Below are 19,825 nucleotides of genomic sequence, written 5' to 3' on the forward strand. Positions count from 1 at the left end.
GATGATTTTATACCAGAATGGAGTAAAAAGTTAAAAAATGTTTTATTAACAATTTTTTCTGAGGAGACAGGGTCTTTCTCAAGAAGTAAAACCATTAGATCTTTTTCTTTTTATTTTTTCCAGCATGCTTGTTTGAAGCAATCACTGAGGAAACAAACTGTTACGCAGAATGTAAACAAGCTGGAAAAAAAGATAGCTTGTGGTTTCCTACAACCTAGATGAAACATGGGTATTTTTTGCCATAAATATTATTATGGGTATAAGACAGTTACGCAGAATTACAAATTACTGGAGCAATCAGGAACCTTTTGGCGATCAGTATGTTTCCAGTATTATAACCTGAATATGATTTGTGAAACTGAACCAATATTTACATGTGAGAGACACTAGCAGTACACCAGTATGTGGAGAACCAAACTTTGATCCCTCATCGACTGCGTTCAAAATGCATATAAAATATTTTACAACCCTGGGAGATACTTATCTATCGATGAGGGCATGCTGGGGTATAAAGGAAGGGTACGCTTCCGATAGTATATGCCAGGAAAGCCCACAAAATGGGGGATCAAAGTTAGGAAAATTTGTGAGGCAAATACTGGGTACTGCTGTGGATTTAGCTTCTATATGGGGAAAAGAGACAATAATGCTAGTCAGCATGCCCTAGGGTACGATGTAATCTGGAATTTATCACTTCCATACTATATCCAGGGCCGTATATTATTTCTTGACCGATTTTTTAGTTTGGTCAAACTTGCAGTGGATTTAGTAGCTGTGGCAACATATATGTGTGCTACAGTAATTGCTGGTAGAAAAGGGCTGCTGTTGGATATAAAAAAAGCAAAATTAAAATAAAGAGGTGAAATAATCCAATGGCAGAAAGGAAAACTGCTAGCGACCGCATACAGAGAAAAGAGGCAAATAAATTTTCTATCTACCAGTGCACAACCATGTGTAGATGAAAATGGCAACCCGCTTGTGAACCTTGATTATAACAGGTACATGGGCGGTGTGTATCGGCTGAACCAACCGGGTAATAAATGGGGCGATACCTGGTTTGGTATATAGTAAACATGAGCATTGTAAATGCATTTATATTATATACCAAATCAGGAGGGGTTCGCAAGCAGTGCAACCATCTGCAGTTCCGAGCAGATGGTGTAACGCAGTTGAGGGCAGGTTATTCCTCTAAAAAATAACTGCAGGAAGGAAAAGCAAAGCCTGCTAGAGCGATATTCCTCTGAGTTCAGCTGATCTCCATAAATTAGAAAAAATCAGGGGTCGCAAAAGGCAGTGCCATGAATGTCTACATCAACAAAGGAAAACTCCCAGTGGACAGCTAGTTGAAACATCTTTCCAATGTGCATTCTGCAAGGTTGCAGTATGTAGAGTGGGATGTTTTACAACTTTCCATGATAGAAATATTGTGTGAATATTGTTTGTATATATGTATAATTAGACTGTTTAAATATTTTCCAAATTTACTTAGTTTAACTTTTTATTTTAATTTACCTGTAATTTTAATTAAACCTGTAATTCTAATTTACCTGTAAGGTGAGTGAAAAGTTTTGATTTAATTTCTATTGCAAATCTTTATTATATACTAGCAGAAATACCCGGCGTTGCTCGGGTTAAAGAGAATAATGAAATCTAAAAATGCCATCTAGACTACGCAACCCTCAACTGTTAGTAGCTACGATACCATATTTCTACATTAATAACTCTCCAATCCATGTCAGCATGGAACATAGATATTAAGTGGAATGCTAGAAGAAAGTTTTCAACTCATATGTATATAAAGTAAATACACGTAATTCAGAAATACGTTTTGTGTATTTTATTTCGTAACCAAACAAACAGGTACAGATTATAAATAATGAAAGGCCAATTTTGGTGATTCATTTGACAGAGGTAGTAGAGAGACAATGCGATGATATATCTGAGGTTGGATCTTGAAAGTTTGGATGAATGCTGCCTCAGTTAAATCTCTTGTGGCTCCAAATGATGTCATCTGTAGTACAGCGTCGTATTGTCTAATTTTGTTTTGCAAATGTTAGGAATCTTGGTCAGTTGATGATAACAGTTTCTTCAATAGCTCTGGAGGTTGGGGATTGTGGAATTGTTGGGAATGTTTTTAACTTTGGTGTTATATGTATTGCTTGAATTTCTTTGACATATGAAATATATGTATTTTCACTGGGTTTGTAAAAGAGAGTTGTGTAGTTCTCAAGTTTTAGGGATTCACACAGACAGACAGACACACATTCTCATCTTTATATATAGATATATATATATATACACACACACACCCAAACACACGTATATATATGTATATCAATATAAATATATGAAAGTCAATGAAGTTTCGTAAAAGAAGGTGATCATGTACATACTTTCTTGCTGTTGTGATTATAACACCTCGTTGTAAACAATGTTCCTTGTTTTCCCTTGTGGAGCATATGCAAATAGGTCTTTTTTTGCTGCACACTCTTGAGCAGCCAACATACAGTTGTCCATGTGAGAAGCGGGGCTCTTCCAAGAGAAGACCAGCTACAGACAGTGCTCATCTGTTATGTTCGGGTTAAAATTTCATCAACATCAAAAATATATGAATTTTCATGGGAGTTATGGCCGTTATGCATAGAATATAATTTCCAAATTGCAGACAAAATTTACAATCGATAAATGTCTTAGAACAACCAGTCTCTCATCTGGGAAGGCCTTGAAATCAATGTTACCAACTGGGGACTATGTGTGTCGCAGTGATAATAAAAAGACTCAAAGGAGGTCTGCAACGAAATAATTTTACTCAACAGTTTGCAAGTGAATCAGTGGAGGCAAAGATGCGTCTCATTTACTTGACAATTTATGCACCACAGTGCAGAAATCACAATGTAAGTATATCTGAAAGGGTAGTCTTACACTGTTGTACCGTTGAATTACAAATAATGCTCATCTGTTATGTTCGGGTTAAAATTTCATCAACATCAAAAATATATGAATTTTCATGGGAGTTATGGCCGTTATGCATAGAATGTAATTTCCAAATTTCATAAAGATCCATTCAGTACTTTTGACGTTGTTTTAGATAAGAAAACAAATGACTAATGTGTGTGTTTGTGTCCATGTGTATGTGTGTGATGGGTGTATATATGTATAGATATCTGTATGCATGTATATATATGTATATATGTGTACATATTACATGTACACCTATATATATATATACATCTACACATATGTATACATATACATGTATGCATATAGATCTATCATCATCATCATCATCATCGTTTAACGTCCGCTTTCCATGCTAGCATGGGTTGGACGATTTGACTGAGGACTGGTGAAACCGGATGGCAACACCAGGCTCCAGTCTAATTTGGCAGAGTTTCTACAGCTGGATGCCCTTCCTAACGCCAACCACTCAGAGAGTGTAGTGGGTGCTTTTACGTGTCACCCGCACGAAAACGGCCACGCTCGAAATGGTGTCTTTTATGTGCCACCCGCACAAGCCAGTCCAGGGGCACTGGCAACGATCTCGCTCGAAAATCCTACGAGAGCCAGTCAGGCGGTACTGGCAATGGCCACGCTCAAAATGGTGCATCTCATGTGCCACCCGCACAAGAGCCAGTCCAGGGGCACTGGCAACGATCTTACTTGGCTTGCCGGGTCTTCTCACGCACAGCACATTTCCAAAGGTCTCGGTCAGGAGTCATCGCCTCGGTGAGGCCCAATGTACGAAGGTCTTGCCTCACCACCTCAGCCCAGGTCTTCCTGGGCCTACCTCTTCCACGGGTTCCTTCAACTGTTAGGGTGTGGCACTTTTTCACGCAGCTATCCTCATCCATTCTCACCACATGTCCATACCAGCGCAATCGTCTCTCTTGCACACCACAACTGATGCTTATCTATATATATATATATATATATATATCTATACATATACGTGTACATATACATCTATATGTATACATATACATCTCTCTCTCTGAAAGTATAGGTCATTACAGTATCGAAATGTGATTGTTTCAGTTAGAGGAATAACGTGTACATATACATCTATATGTATACATATACATCTCTCTCTCTCTCTCTCTCTCTCTCTTTCTCTTTCTCTCTGAAAGTATCTGTCATTACAGTATCGAAATGTGATTGTTTCAGTTAGTGGAATAGTTTCATTTTTAAAGTGAAAGTATTTGACATGAGTGTTTTTGTTTCACTTTTGACACGTAATACTTAAATAGTGGAGGAGATATTATGTTGCCGTGGGCTCGAACTCTGCAAGAAATCAAAAATTTTTTTTGACTAAAACACAACTGGAACCCTAAGTAAGGCATCTGTAAAATTTGAATGAAATTGGTTGCGTAGTTCTCGAGTTTTAGGGATTCACACACACACACACACAGACAGACATTCTCATTTTTATATATATAGATGTTCCTGTGTGTTCATGTATGTGTGTGAGTATATTTCATTCAGTTGTATTTAATTTTCTAGTTTTCTTCAAAAGCAAATTCCAGTATTTCAGTTTATTTTACCTTTATGGTACACCTGTTCTTCTGTGCATTAAATTCACCTGATAATCTAGTGGTGAGCACATTTGTTCTATATCAAAATTTTGTTGCATATCTCAATTAAATATTAGCTGAGGACTCATTTTCTATGGTAATGTTTAAACAAAATTTAAATATTTTTACATTTTGCTCAGTTTACCTGGATTTACCTGTAATTAGAGTCACTTTGCGACAAAAATTATGCAATAGAATTGATTAAGAACCCTTTCTTCAATTATGTTCCAAATATCACATTAATAAGCTGATAAATAAAAAAAGTTACAGTTGTTTAATGAAACTAGTCTAAATTCATGATTATTTTACAATTTAATTGAAACCCATGAAGTGTGTATTTTGGTCAGAAATATAATAACAAAAGGGTTAATTTAGTTGTTTTTATATGGTCACTCTTCAGATATGTAACCTCGTTCTATCATCTAGAGCAAGAATAGCTGTTTAAAGGAAGATTTCATTGAATTTCTTCTATCTAGAGTGAAATGAAAATAGGCTAACATACCTCACCATAAACCTCCATTTCTGGTTCTTTTGTAAAGCTCACTGTAGCAATACCAGTGTTTGTTTCTTCCTCGGCCACCTATGAAAAGGAGTGAGAAAGAAGAAAAGAAATCAGAATTATAAAGAAAATCAACATAATTTTTCTATTTTAGTATAAGTAGATAAGATTTACACATTATGTTTGCTGAATTAGATGCTGGACAGTTAAATAACAACTTCTAAACTTAAATTGGAAATGTACAGATCTAAGGTTTTCATTAGTAGGACTATAAGAAAAGTACTGACCATAATTCATGAAATATAGTGTGGAATATTTGAATCACAAGAATTATAAGGTGATACCTATAATATATAAGATGGAATATGTGTGTGTGTGTATGTGAGCAACCATTAGGTTAATGCTAAGTAAAATCAATGTTTTTCATCTGATTCTGTTCACACTTAGTAAATACATCACTTATGTTCTACAGATGGAGTAATATGATGTGATGGAGCTTCTAGAGAAAGGGTCAGAAAAACCTCCATTTCTGATGCATCGTGACTATTGTGGGGAAGGGAGGTAACTCTTTCCAAAGTAGCATTCAGAAATTGATTGTCTCCGATACATTTGTATCACACCACTATACTTTTTTTTGGTTGACAATCAGTGGGTCGTACCCCACAAGATACTCTGCAAAACATTTCATGCACACATCAATGTAGAATTCTGTCAAATCCATATGTTACGTATGCAAGTACATTACCAAAGGATTGGATAGAGCTGTTTTTCAAACAAAATCTACAGGATCGTACCCAGTGCAAGCTATGGACACATAAGAGGTGCAGCAATATCAAAGGCAGGTTAACTAGGAAGATAGTTTTTGTATGTGGTAGATGTTCAGGAACAATAAACACTGTAAATATGCAGAAAACAACTTCTGTCACATTCTAGGGGGAAAAACTAGACGTAGTTGATAGCTTCCGCTATCTGGGTGACCAAGTTAGTAGTGGAGGAGGGTGCGCTGAAAGTGTAGCTGCTAGAATAAGAATAGCCTGGGCAAAGTTCAGAGAGCTCTTACATCTGCTGGTGACAAAGGGTCTCTCTCTCAGAGTAATAGGCAGACTGTATGACACATGTGTCTGAACATTCATGTTACATGGCAGTGAAACATGGGCCATGACTGCAGAGGACATGCGTAAGCTTGCAAGGAATGAAGCAAGTATGCTCTGATGGATGAGTAATATCAGTGTGCATACTCAACAGAGTGTAAGTATCTTGAGAGAAAAGTTGAACATAAGAAGTATCAGTTGTGGTGTGCAAGAGAGACGATTGCGCTGGTATGAACATGTGGCAAGAATGGATGAGGATAGCTGCGTGAAAAAGTGCCACATACTAGTGGTTGAAGGAACTCATGGAAGAGGTAGGCCTAGGAAGACCTGGGATGAGGTGGTGAAGCATGACCTCCGAACATTAGATCTCACCGAGGCAATGACTTGTGACTGTGACCTTTGGAAATATGCTGTGCATGAGAAGACCCGGCAAGCCAAGTGAGACCAAAATCCAAGGCCTCTGCCAGGGATGTAGCCAGCCCACTTACGCATAACATTCCTTCATTGGACACTAAACTCCGCTTGCGAAGACATGGTGAGGCAAGTGAAATTGAAATCGAACTAAATTTGTGGGAACACTAAACTCGGCTTGCGAAGACCTGTTGGGGCAATCGAAAGCAAAATCGTGATGGCACCTGTACCAGTGGAGCACTAAGAGCACCGTCTGAGCGCGATCATTGCCAGAGCCGCTGTCTGGCTTCTGTGCCGGTGGCACGTAAATAGCACCAGCGTGGTCGCTACCAATGTCGCCTTCCTGGCACTTGTGCCAGCGGCACGTGAAGGGACATTCAAACGAGATCGTTGCCAATGCCAATGGACTGGCTCCTGTGCAGGTGGCACATAAAATACACCATTTCGAGTGTGGCTATCGCCAGTACCGCCTGACTGGCCCTCGTGCCGGTGGCACGTAAAAGCACCCACTACACTCTCAGAGTGGTTGGCGTTAGGAAGGGCATCCACCTGTAGAAACTCTGCCAAATCAGATTGGAGCCTGGTGTTGCCTCCTGGTCCACCAGTCCTCAGTCAAATCGTCCAACCCATGCTAGCATGGAAAGCAGACGTTAAACAATGATGATGATGATGATGAAGTGACTCTTTTAGAAACTGGACACTACATATCCACCAATGATGCCATATGGAGAACCTTAGGATTCCCAATTCACAAATGATACCCTCATCTCAGCGTTCATTTGGACAATAGGCAGCGAATTTACCTCACAGAAGACAGCCTCATTCAAGAAGCAGCTGCCCTGCCACAGGCAGCTCTCACAGCCTTTTTTTCACCTATACAAAGTCAACCCCATCACAGAGTCTATTTTGTACCCTGAAGTGCCACATTATTATACATGGAATCAATCATCTACCCAGTGGCAACAACAAATACAAGAGAAGCATACACAGTTGGATCCAGTCATGTACAAAGGCAACACAACCAGACGTGTCTACACAGTTCACTCCTTTAACTCCAAATGCTTCCATCAGCAGCTCTTACTTCATGTCATTAAGGAACCAACCTTCTATGATGACCTTCACACAGTGGATGGCCACTTACGTGGCACTTTCAAAGATGCCTACTCCAAATGGAGACTTTTGGATACAGATGATCAACATGATAATGCACTCAAACAGGCCTCTCTGTGACATTCTCCGCACAAGCTTTGACACTTTTTTGCAATAATGTTGGTTTTCTGCAACCTGACAGACACACCTTCACTTTGGAATAAATACAAAGACTCAATGTGCCATGACATTTTGCTGCAGACTCACCAAATCACAGGTAGCTTTGACACTCTCACTACCCCTGCCATTTACAACAGGGGGCTTCTTCTCTTGGAAGACTTAGTTATGGCAACTGGAGATCAACAACTGGATGCTTACTCTCTCAACACTCCAGACAGAAATGAAGATGCCTGTCTCAATCACCTCATTCTCAGAGAAACATCCTACAACATCCAAAAACTCAAACAGTACATTGCTGACAACAAGCCCCTTCTGAATGCTGATCAAGTTGATGTATACAATTTTGTCTTTGGAAACATCCACACACACACTGGCAGAATCATCTCCTTAGACACACCCGATGGAACTGGAAAAACATTCCTCCTTAATCTTCTTGCAGAGCTGCAGCATTATGGTGATCTTGCTATTGCTTCCTCAAGAATAGCCTTGACTCTTCTCAATGGCAGACGAAGAGCACACTCTATCTTCAAATTACCTTTCAATGTAGCACAACAAGAAAATCCAGTGTACCACATAATGTATTCCTCAGTCAAAGTGAAAATTTTGAAAAAGTGCAAACTCATTGTTTGAGATGAAGCAACTATGTCCCATAAATGTTCCCTACAAGCACTTGATACCACAATGAGAGACCTTAGATCGAACAACATCCTTTGAGATGTAACTCTACATCTTGCAGGAGATTTTTGACAAACTCTGCCTATTATACCCTAAAGAACACCCAGTGATGAACTTAATGTCTGCCTTAAAATATCCCTTATTTGGTTGCATGTCCAATCGAAACAACTCACCATCAATATGAGATCACTCATACAGATTGGTCAACTTACAACCCAGTTTTCAGAAATGCTCCTTAAAATCAGTAATGGACAAATTAAGTCTGACAACAATGGATACATTGACCACTCGAGACACTGTTGGCCACACTGTCTCCAGCCTTAATGACTTATGTTCTGCTGTTTACCCAAATCTTACAATGGACTACATAAAACCAGATTGGCTTCATGACAGGGTTGTGCTTGCACCTACAAATGCAGCTGTCAACACTCTTAACTACGACTTACTCAGTCAGCTACGTTCTCAAGAACGTTGTTACAAAGTAGTCAACACTGTTACCAACCTCGATCAGGTTACACACTTTACAACAGAATTTCTCAACTCCTAAGATCCTCCAGGACTCCCTCCTCATGAACTTCACTTAAAAGTCAGTTGCCCTGTCAGCCTTCTATACAATCTAAACACACCCACACTATGCAATGGAACTCGCCTGGTGGTCAAAGAAATGATGAACCATTTCACTGAAGCCCAAATTATCATGGGTCACAGCAAAACGATACTGTTTTCATTCCAAAAATTCCACTAAACTCAACAAACTGCTCCTACCCTGTGCAGAGACTTCAGTTCCCTCTCGAACTCAGTTTTGCCATGACAATTAACAAAGCACAAGGTCAGTTGCTGAAAGTTGTCGGATGGGACCTTCAAATGTGCTTTTCACATGGATAGTTCTACATCTGTTGTTCCAGAGTTGGCCATCCAGACAACTTATTCATCTATGCTCCTGAAGGAAAAACGAAAAATGTCCTCTACAAAGTAGCCCTACAATAGTTATTCCTCTACTGCAATTGTCACTTCAATGCCAAACTGTAGCCGTTAGCAATCGGACTTCCTTGCAAGTATTTCATTGATATTTTGCTTCATTTTCCTGATTGCTGTTAACAATACATTACCTTCAATGACCCTTCTTACTTCACAAACGTTGTTCGCTCATGAGCATGCTCTGACATTAATTTTTCTACATGCCATTATTCTATTTGTGTGTTTGTTATAAATGTTTGTTTTTCTTTATCATACATGACTTTCATTGAAAAAAAGCTTCAATGTGGTTGTGTCAGGCATTACAAGAAAAATAAGTACATGATACAAAACACTTCAAGTAAGATATTGGATCCCTAATACCTACTGCAATTGTGATCTCATTTCATGAAGTTTCATTTATTACTAACTGCCAAATTTGTGTTCAAAAAAATTTATTCAATACCCAAGTTACTTAATACCATATCATAAACTGCTAACAAAAATGGTAATTATACATTTTATGCCTATCAACTTAAAACGACTTCTAACTGCAGGCTAATTTAACTTAAACCATCCACAGGAGTGCACCATTATAATAAATTACACCGTCTAAAGGATAGGTGCATTTGCTAGTAGTGAATATAGAACAAGATGAGTAAGTAACAGTGAATTGTATATATTGTGAATATAGATGGTCATCAGCATAATTCATTTTATTAACTCTCTATGCTAGTATGGATGGGTCATCATGGCTTAAACAATTTCTTATTCAATGTTACTGCACTCCTAGATGGATCTGAGGAACACATATTGCTTTTGTGCTCCATTTTTGGCTGGGTTTCCACTAGTGGATGCCCTCCCTAATATCAACCACTTTACAGGGAGTACTGGGTGCATTTTATTGTGGCACCAGCACTAAAGAAGTCATATGTTCAACAAAACTAGACAGATCACATTAACTTAAGCTGTCTCTGCTCAACTGACTACTAATTTACAGAATGCATTTTATTGTGGTACCAGCACATGTGGGGTTGAACTGAAAATGCTATATGTCCATACTAGCATAGTCTTCTCTCTTGTATGCTACATCCGATTCCTCTTATATCCAGTTTTCTCCCTCAGTTCATTTGTACTGCAATGTTCATATACACAAATCCAGCAGACCATGTTTGCTTGATTTTTGTAGCCTTTGCAAGTCCTCTGCATTCAGAGCCCATACAGTACTGTACTTTATATACAAGCATTATACAATCTACTCTGCATTCTAAAATACAAATCCTTTGTTACCAACAAAAGTAATATCCTGCTGAACATTTTCCAACCCATTCTTATTCTGGCTACTACCTGCTGGATCACTGCTAATTTTGGAACCACCACTGCTAATTAGGTCACTTAGTTAACCAAAGCTAACAAATGCAACAGGAAATCTTTTTTATGTTGTGTGATTGATTTGATATATATTGGAGACTGTGATTCAACTTTCTTAATAATTAACATTGCTTGGTTTGTGCACTATTAGAAAAGAAAAAAAGGTGTTGAAACAAAAAAAATAATATCTTGCATTGTTTTCTGGACGGGATACAGGTTTCTCTCTTGCTACTACTAGTGTAATATCATAACCACTGTTTTTAAGTACTTCAACAGCTTCATAATGGTCAGCATCAACTAGGTTAAAGCCATTCACCTGAAAATAGAAATGAAAAATTAAATTTAAAAAAATGAAAATTGAAATATTTTTGATAACCAGAATTGAAATGGTGTGTGTTTGTAATAAATGCTTCAATATTTTCATATTTGAGTGTTCTCTTCTCGTTCACTTAGCAGAAAGTTGCCCCCCTGCTTGGATTTTATAGTCTTGCAAGCTGCATGGCAACCTCACTAGGGCTGATGACACATAAAACACCCAGTACAAACTGTAAAGTGTGTCAGCATAAGGAAAGGCATTCAGTTGTAGAAACCATGCAATAGGAAACACTGGAACAAAATGCAGTCTTTTGGAGCCATCAGATCCTTTCAAACCATCCAATCTTGACAGCATGAAAACATGAACATGAGATGATGATGATTATATACAGCTTAGCTCTCTCCAACTGCTATTTTGGTTTCCTTTGGAGAAATATCAAGTGACTTGCCCAGAATTCTCACCAATAGTATTTCAGTTGTTATTTTGGTTTTCTTTGAAGAATTTTTTTTATAGTTTAGTGTTTAGCTGTAGGAGAAAACATAGAAAAAACTATATATATATATATATATATATATATATATATATATATATATCCGAATTTGTATGATGGTGTATAAAATAATAATATTAACCAATGAAATTCCAACTTAGTTTCATTTTCAAGTTTTATTATTTGCAATTTTACAATATTGAAATAAACTCGTACTTTCATGCATTACACAATCATCAGGCTTTTGTAATGAGAGTCACGTTGGAACACAACTGTCACTGCATAAATCTGATGATTGCATAATGCATGAAAGTATGAGATTATTTCAATATTGTAAAATTGTAAAAACTGCAAATTATAAAACATGAAGAGGAGACTAAGTTGGAATTTCATTATTAATATATATATATCTTAATATATAAATCTAAAATTGTGTGTTTGTGTGAAGCCTTTTTGAAAGTTTATAGAAATCCACATTTTCCACTTTTTCGTAAAAATGTTTACATCAATGGAATTTTCTCGATCTGAACTTTCCAGTGCAGGAATTAGATTTTTAAAATTCCGTTTACTTTGTGTGATTTAAGGGAGATTTGGCTGTCGTTTCTAGCAACATTTATGTTCCTTCCCTTCTCCCTGTACCGGCGTTGTTATAGGGAGTAAGAGTAAAAGAGGGAGAGGGAGAGAGAGAGAAAGTGATACATACAAAGTCGTAGATTAACTTGGTTACATTTTACACTCTTACTTCTTCTTCCTCTCTCTAATATAATACCTTTCCTCTACCTCTAACATATTTTTCATAACATAGAAACGTAAAAACACACACGACCACACATACGTGATCTGTGACAACAACATACACATAAACACATACACAATTCAACATTATAGATATAAGATTTAGTTTCTGTGTTTCTTATATAAACACGTGCACGCATTGCTATTTTATAACTGTCTTCTGTTCTCTCTTTCTCTCTCTTCATTGCTACCATCTCTATTCCTTTCTCCCCCCTCTCTCTTCCTCTTCTCTCTCACAAAACATTCACTACAATATAACTCATGTTCGTCAATGTTTGGTAAATATACCACGATTTTCACTTGGGTGTTAGTGTTAGGGTTTATGTCTCTGTCTCTCTCTCTCTCTCTCTTTCCCACTCTTTTACTCTTACTCTCTATATTATATGTTGAGCGTGTAATTACTGCACTGGAAAGTTCACATCGAAAAAATTCCATTGATGTAAACATTTTAAAATTTCGTTTACTTTATGTGATTTAAGGGAGATTTGACTGTTGTTTCTAACAACTTTTATATTTCTTACCTTCTACCTGTACACACAATCATTGACAACAATATAACTCATGTTCGTCAATGTTTGGTAAATATACCACGATTTTCACTAGGGTGTTAGGGTTCGGGTTTTAGGGTTAGGGTTTAGGGTTAGGATTAGGGTTAGTGTTACGGTTAGGTTTAGGGTTTTAGGGTTAGGGTTGGGTAATCGTGCGGCTGTTAATCTGAAAAATTACAGATATGTGAAAAGTACCGACCCTGCCATCTATTATAACTTCTGTTGTTCTGTTTAATATATACATAGGTTATGCCTCCAAAGAAGAGAGTTTGCTAGGGAAAGAAAGCAACCAGTTTAAAATGACAGCAACAGACTGCAGCAATTCACCACATTCCAGAAGCTACTTTGAACATAATGCAAAATGGTGCATCAACATCTTCTGCCTAATCTGATAGAATTCTGGCAAAACTGTGTAGCAACAGATCGCCAGCAATTGCTTCATCAGAAATTGCCATCCTACCTCCTACTAAAAGGGATTACCCTGCTATATATATAATCAGGGCAGCGCAAAAAGTTGTTTTGCACAAGCATTTCTACAGCCAATTAGACGGATGAAATTTACGTACGCTTAATAATGTTACGCCTTCAGACTTTCCCTATTAATTTCATCGTCTTTTGAATTATGAACATATTTACATCATACGGGTTTTTCCGTTGTAAGGCTTTCTTTTTTAGTTGATTTTCACCTAGCAAGACTTATCGTAGAAGGCGTAATAAGTCACACCCGGACAAGGTCGGGTTATACTGCTAGTATATATATATTACGGAGATGCACTTGCATAGCAAGTAACCTGATCTGAGATCGTGTGCTGGAACAAAAACAATTGCAGCATGGAAGGTGTTTATAAGCCATTTAAAATAACACACAAAATATAGGCTTAGGCGTGGCTGTGTTGGTAAGAAGCTTGCTTTCCAACCACATAGTTCTAAGTTTACTCCCACTGCATGGAACCTTAGACAAGTGTCTTCTACTATAGCCTCAGGTTGACCAAAACCTTGTGAGTGGATTTGGCAGACAGAAACTGAAAGAAGCCCTTTGTATACATATATGTGTGTGTTTACATCTGTGTTTGTCCCCCACTGCAGCTTGACAACTCTGTAATTTAACAGCTCAGCAAAAGACACCAACATAATAAGTATCAGGCTTAAAAAAATATAAGTGCTGGGGTCAATTCATCCAACTAAAAATTCTTTAAGGCTGTGCCCAGCAAAGCTGCAGTCTAATGACTGAAATAGGTAAAAAAAGAAAGAAAGAAAGGGAGGGAGGGAGGGAGAAAGATGGAAGGAAGGATGTATGTATGTGCACTATTTTCTAATGTAGCAACTCTAAAAATAAGAGAGATAAATCAAAACAAGTAATCTTGCATAAAGCTCCCTTTGGGGGTCCTAATTGCCACAGATATTCCAAGGAAATTCATAGTGACCCTTGAGAAGCATTTCCCACCATTGAGCTGATACGGGAAATTATTTAATAAGCATTTGGTAAAGATTGCATATTCAACAAATAAGAACCTGATACAAATAATAGCTTCTGACAACACCTGTACACTTTGGGAGTTCATGTTTAAAGATACAAAATACCTAAGCAGAAATAAAATGTCTAACAACAACAATAATGATGGTGATACAAGTAATAAGAATGCAGTGAATAATAATGATGATGATGATGATAATAATAATAATAATAATAATCCCTTCTATTATAGGTGTAAGGAATGAAATGTTGGAGGGGGATAGTCAATTACATTGACCCAGTGCTCCACTGGTATTCATTTTATTGACCTGGAAAGGATGAAAGGCAAAGTTGACCTCGACAGAATTTGAACTTAGAACGTAACAACGGGTGAAATACCACTAAACATTTTGTCCAGCATGGTAACAATTCTAGCAGCTCACCATCTTAATAATAATAGTAATAATCCTTTCTACTAGAGACACAAAGCCTGAAATTTGGGGGAGGGTACTTGTTGATTATATCAACCTACTGCTATTTATTTCATCGACCCCAAAAAGATGAAAGCAAAGTTGACCTCAATAAAATCTAAACTCAGAATGTAAGGACGGCTGAAATGTGAAGCATTTTGCTTGGTGCGCTGACAGTTCTGCCAGCTTGCTGTCTTAATCATCATCATCATCATCATCATCATCGTTTAACGTCCGCTTTCCATGCTAGCATGGGTTGGACGATTTGACTGAGGACTGGTGAAACCGGATGGCAACACCAGGCTCCAATCTAATAATAATAATAATAGAGTTCTCTGCAGAGTCCTTGAAGCATGATCAATAAACAAGTGACATCTTAGTCTGTTGGTTGTAGACTGCTGACACTTTCCATCATACCCAACGACATAAAACAGATTTTTCATGATATTATAATAATAATAATCCTTTCTAGTATAGGCACAAGGCCTGAAATTTGAGGGAGGGGATAGTCGATTGCATCGACCCCAGTACTCAACTGGTACTTAATTTATCAACCCCAAAAGAATGAAAGGTAAAGGTCGACCTCAGCGGAATTTGAACTCAGAATGTAGCAATGGGCAAAATACCACTATGCATTTTGCCCGGCACGCTAATGTTTCTGCCAGCTTGCTGCCTTATAATAATAGTAATCATCATCATCATCATCATCATCGTTTAACGTCCGCTTTCCATGCTAGCATGGGTTGGACGATTTGACTGAGGACTGGTGAAACCGGATGGCAACACCAGGCTCCAATCTAATTTGGCAGAGTTTCTACAGCTGGATGCCCTTCCTAACGCCAACCACTCAGAGTGTAGTGGGTGCTTTTACGTGTCACCCGCACGAAAACGGCCACGCTCGAAATGGTGTCTTTTATGTGCCACCCGCACAAGAGCCAGTCCAGGGGCACTGGCAACGATCTCGCTCGAAAACCCTACAAGGCCAGTCAGGCGGTACTGGCAATGGTCACGCTCAGGATGGTACATCTTATGTGCCACCCGCACAAGAGCCAGTCCAGGGGCCCTGGCAACGATCTCACTTGGCTTGCTGGGTCTTCTCATGCACAGCACATTTCCAAAGGTCTCGGTCAGTAGTCATCGCCTCGGTAAGGCCCAATGTTCGAAGGTCTTGCCTCACCACCTCAGCCCAGGTCTTCCTGGGCCTACCTCTTCCACAGGTTCCCTCAACTGTTAGGGAGTGGCACTTTTTCACGCAGCTATAATAATCCTTTCTACTAAAGACACAAGACCTGAAATTTTAGGGGAAGGGGTAAGTCAATTACACTGACCCTAGTACTCAACTGGTACTTAATTTACCGACCTTGAAAGGATGAAAAACAAAATTAACCTTGGCGGAATTTGAACTCAGAATGTAAAGACAGATAAAATGCCACAAAGCATTTTGCCTGGTGTGATAATGATTCTGCCAGCTTGCCACCTTAATAATAACTATAACAATAAAAATGATACTAATAATGATAACACTACTACTAGGGTCAATAATAATAATAATAATTTTAATGACAATAATAACAATGATACTAATGAGAGTAATAAAAATAATCATAATAAAAATAAGAAGGGTGACAAGGATAATAGTGGTAGTAATAATAATAATAATAATAATAATAATAATAATAATAATAATAATAATAATAATAATAAGAGCTGGGACCTATATACACTGGAAGCTATGCCAACACTATGGAATAACAACAGAAAAAAGATGGTATAAACACACGCCAGAAAAGGTCACAGAAAACGAGAAAGCAACCATACTCTGGGAGATGCCAATACACACAGATAGAGAAATTAAGGCAAATAGACCAGATATAGTTGTCAAAGATCATGAAGAAAAAAAAATGCTTTCTAATTGATGTATCAATACCAGCAGATGACAACGTTTCTCTAAAAGAAATGGAAAAACTTTCAAAATACAAAGACCTGGAAATAGAGGTAACTCGAATGTGGAATCTAAAAACAGAAACAATTCCTATTATAGTAGGTGCCTTAGGTATAATAAAAAAATATTCAGACAAATACATAACAAAAACACCAGGACTTACAAATATATATAACATACAGAAAATTGCACTACTGGGCACTGTACACATCCTACGCAAAACACTTTCAATACAGTAACCATAAGAGCACCACAGCAAACCACAGCACACAGAGCTGCGCTCAGTAGTGAAATGAAAGCACGTTATAAAAATAAAACTACTGAACAATAATAATAATAATAATAATAATAATAATAGGCCGCAATTGGCCTAGACACCTATCTGAAAAACTCTGAGGACTGGATGCTAAAACTTGTCTCAAAACATGAAAGCATGAAAGCATCTTACTCAGTAACAAAACAGGCAAAAGAATATCTAAGTGAATTCCAATTACAACAAATTCAAGAATTAGACAAACTAGAAACACCCGCAGAAAAAGCTAAGTGCTTGAAAACCCGTGCTAAAATTGCTGCCTTAGATATTATGACTGATAAATGGCATGGAAAACCTCTCAATGGCAAATACCCAAAGAGAGCGAATAATGCAGATATTGACAAAGCCCTTACCCATCAATGGCTAATGGCCTCTGGCTTGAAATCAGAAACAGAGGGGTTTATCATAGCAGCCCAAGATCAATGCCTACCTACAAAGAACTACCAGGCCAACATATTAAAGAAAGGCAGCTCCACATTATGTTGTATATGTCAACAACAAAATGAGACCATCGATCATGTTGTCTCCATGTGCAGTCTGCTTGCACCTACAGAGTATCTCAACAGGCATGATAGAGCTGCACAATATATTTACTGGGTAATATGCAAAAACCTGGACTTGCCCCATGATAAAAACTGGTGGGAACACAAACCACCCCCCAGTACTTGAAAATGATCACATCGCACTCCTCTGGGACTTCACCATTCAAACTGACAGAAAGATAGATGCAAATAGGCCAGACATCATACTGAAAGACTTCAGACAAAAATCAAGCCTCTTCATTGATATGACTGTCCCAAACGATATAAACGTATCTGTCAAGACCTACCAAAAACTGAGCAAATATAAAGATCTTGAAATAGAAATTAGCAAAATGTGGAATCTGAAGACTAAAACAATACCTATTGTCATAGGTGCCCTGGGAATGACAGCGAAACAGGCTGATTACTACCTAACTCAGATACCAGGAAACCCCAAAATGGCTGAAGTTCAAAAGATAGTGCTCATAGGAACTGCCCATATCCTATGTAAAATACTGTCTATGTGATCTCAAATTTTAAAACAAACACATAATTTTCTTATGGTTTCTTAAACATTCTCTAGAACAACACTATGTACAAATCCAAATAAATGGTACCCTAGGCATAACACCTACATGAACTTCTAACTTGTTGTCTCTTGAGGTCTCTGGGTGAGACTTGGATCCAACTTGTACAAATGCAAAACAAAAGTCAGACATAAAATAATAATAATAATAATAATAATAATAATAACAACGATAAAGCAGAATAATAAGAATAATAATAGTAGTGATACATATATGCCAATAGCAAAATTTGAAATATTAACAATTACACTGTAATAGAAACCATACTAATAACATGTATAATGGAGCTCATAAAAAAAGACTGTGATTAGTAATAAAGATAAGAGAAATATTAGGGATAAAGGCAACAATGATACCAGTAGAAATAATATAAGTGGAGCTAGAACCAATAATAATATGAATAATAATGAGGGTGATATGAATAACAATAAGTGTAATAAGAAGAGGCATAACCATAGTATTAGGATTTACAACATTTTATTTTCATTGTATTTTACTTCTGTTATTGTGTGTTGCCTGGGTTTAATTTTTTTCATTTTATTGTATCTTTTCCTTTTACTTCATTTTATCCTATTCTGTTTAACAGGAAATTTGAACTATCTTATTGCTGCCAATAACCCAGTGGACCACCTTAATAATGGCTCCCCCACAACCAAGAACAGGATTTTTAACCACCAATGCCTATGCACACTGACTTCACAACCTCATGCATCTCCTGCAACTGCCTACATTTACCTCCATACATGTAGTATGTGCATACAGGCACATCTATTTCCTCCCCACCCCCAGCAACACTGTTGCAACTACACTAGCATGCATGTCACACCCACATACATCTAAGTACAGATACTTCTTTTTTTCTCTCCCCCTACACCACCAAACCTCAGCCCAACTCTTATTCTTCCTCTCACCCACCCTTGCAATATTGTTGCAACTACACCTCTCACACCTGCACACATAAACATTAAAAGCATGCATATATATGTACATACACATGTACACATATCTTTATACACAAATGCAAAAGTGTACACACTTATGCACAAACACCTATTCATGCATTCATACATACACACATATACAGTAGGCACATACACCCAAGCATGCATGCACACAAACACACATGCAATCAATAACACACCTACATCCATGTACTCATTCATCTAGTACACACAACCAATAACATACCTACATCCATACACTCATACATCTACTACACACACTTGTTGTCTTTGCTTCTGTCAGCTTCCAAATCCCTACAAAGGTGTACCAGACACCAAAACATCGCCAACTTCCTGTCCAACCACGTAGTCCAAGGAATTCTCCTTTCTAATGCATCTGGTGTCACTGAAATGCTGGTTTCATTTCTAACATCATGTGACCCACCTAGACCAATAACAACCCATTTTCCAGTAGCCATCTAGGACTTCTTGTGTTTCTTCATTCAGTAATCTGAGCCTGAATGAGCCAGTTTAGAAGCTTAGGAAAAATTAAGTTGCATGGAGCCAAATCAAGCTGTTTTCAATAACAATAGCTGTAACTCCTACAAAAT

The 19,825-nt window shown here is 37.7% G+C and overlaps 1 protein-coding gene across 2 annotated transcripts in view; it reads right to left on the bottom strand.

Moving 5' to 3' along the window:
* The window catches only part of LOC106871622 (protein scribble homolog), a 772,291-nt gene that overhangs the window by 374,512 nt on the left and 377,954 nt on the right, over positions 1 to 19,825 (bottom strand). For both annotated transcript variants that reach the window (XR_016241095.1, XM_089349239.1), the window contains exons 17-18: positions 11,032 to 11,154; positions 5,071 to 5,148 (exon numbers count right to left, since the gene is read on the bottom strand). Coding sequence is in view for 1 of the 2 variants with exons in the window: in XM_089349239.1 (XP_089205365.1) it covers positions 5,071 to 5,148; positions 11,032 to 11,154 (201 nt within the window). In the remaining variant the exon portion in view is untranslated. The remainder of the gene's footprint in view (positions 1 to 5,070; positions 5,149 to 11,031; positions 11,155 to 19,825) is intronic.

Source organism: Octopus bimaculoides, chromosome 3, assembly GCF_046866305.1.
Source record: "Octopus bimaculoides isolate indiv1 chromosome 3, ASM4686630v1, whole genome shotgun sequence".
Lineage (NCBI taxonomy): Eukaryota > Metazoa > Mollusca > Cephalopoda > Octopoda > Octopodidae > Octopus > Octopus bimaculoides.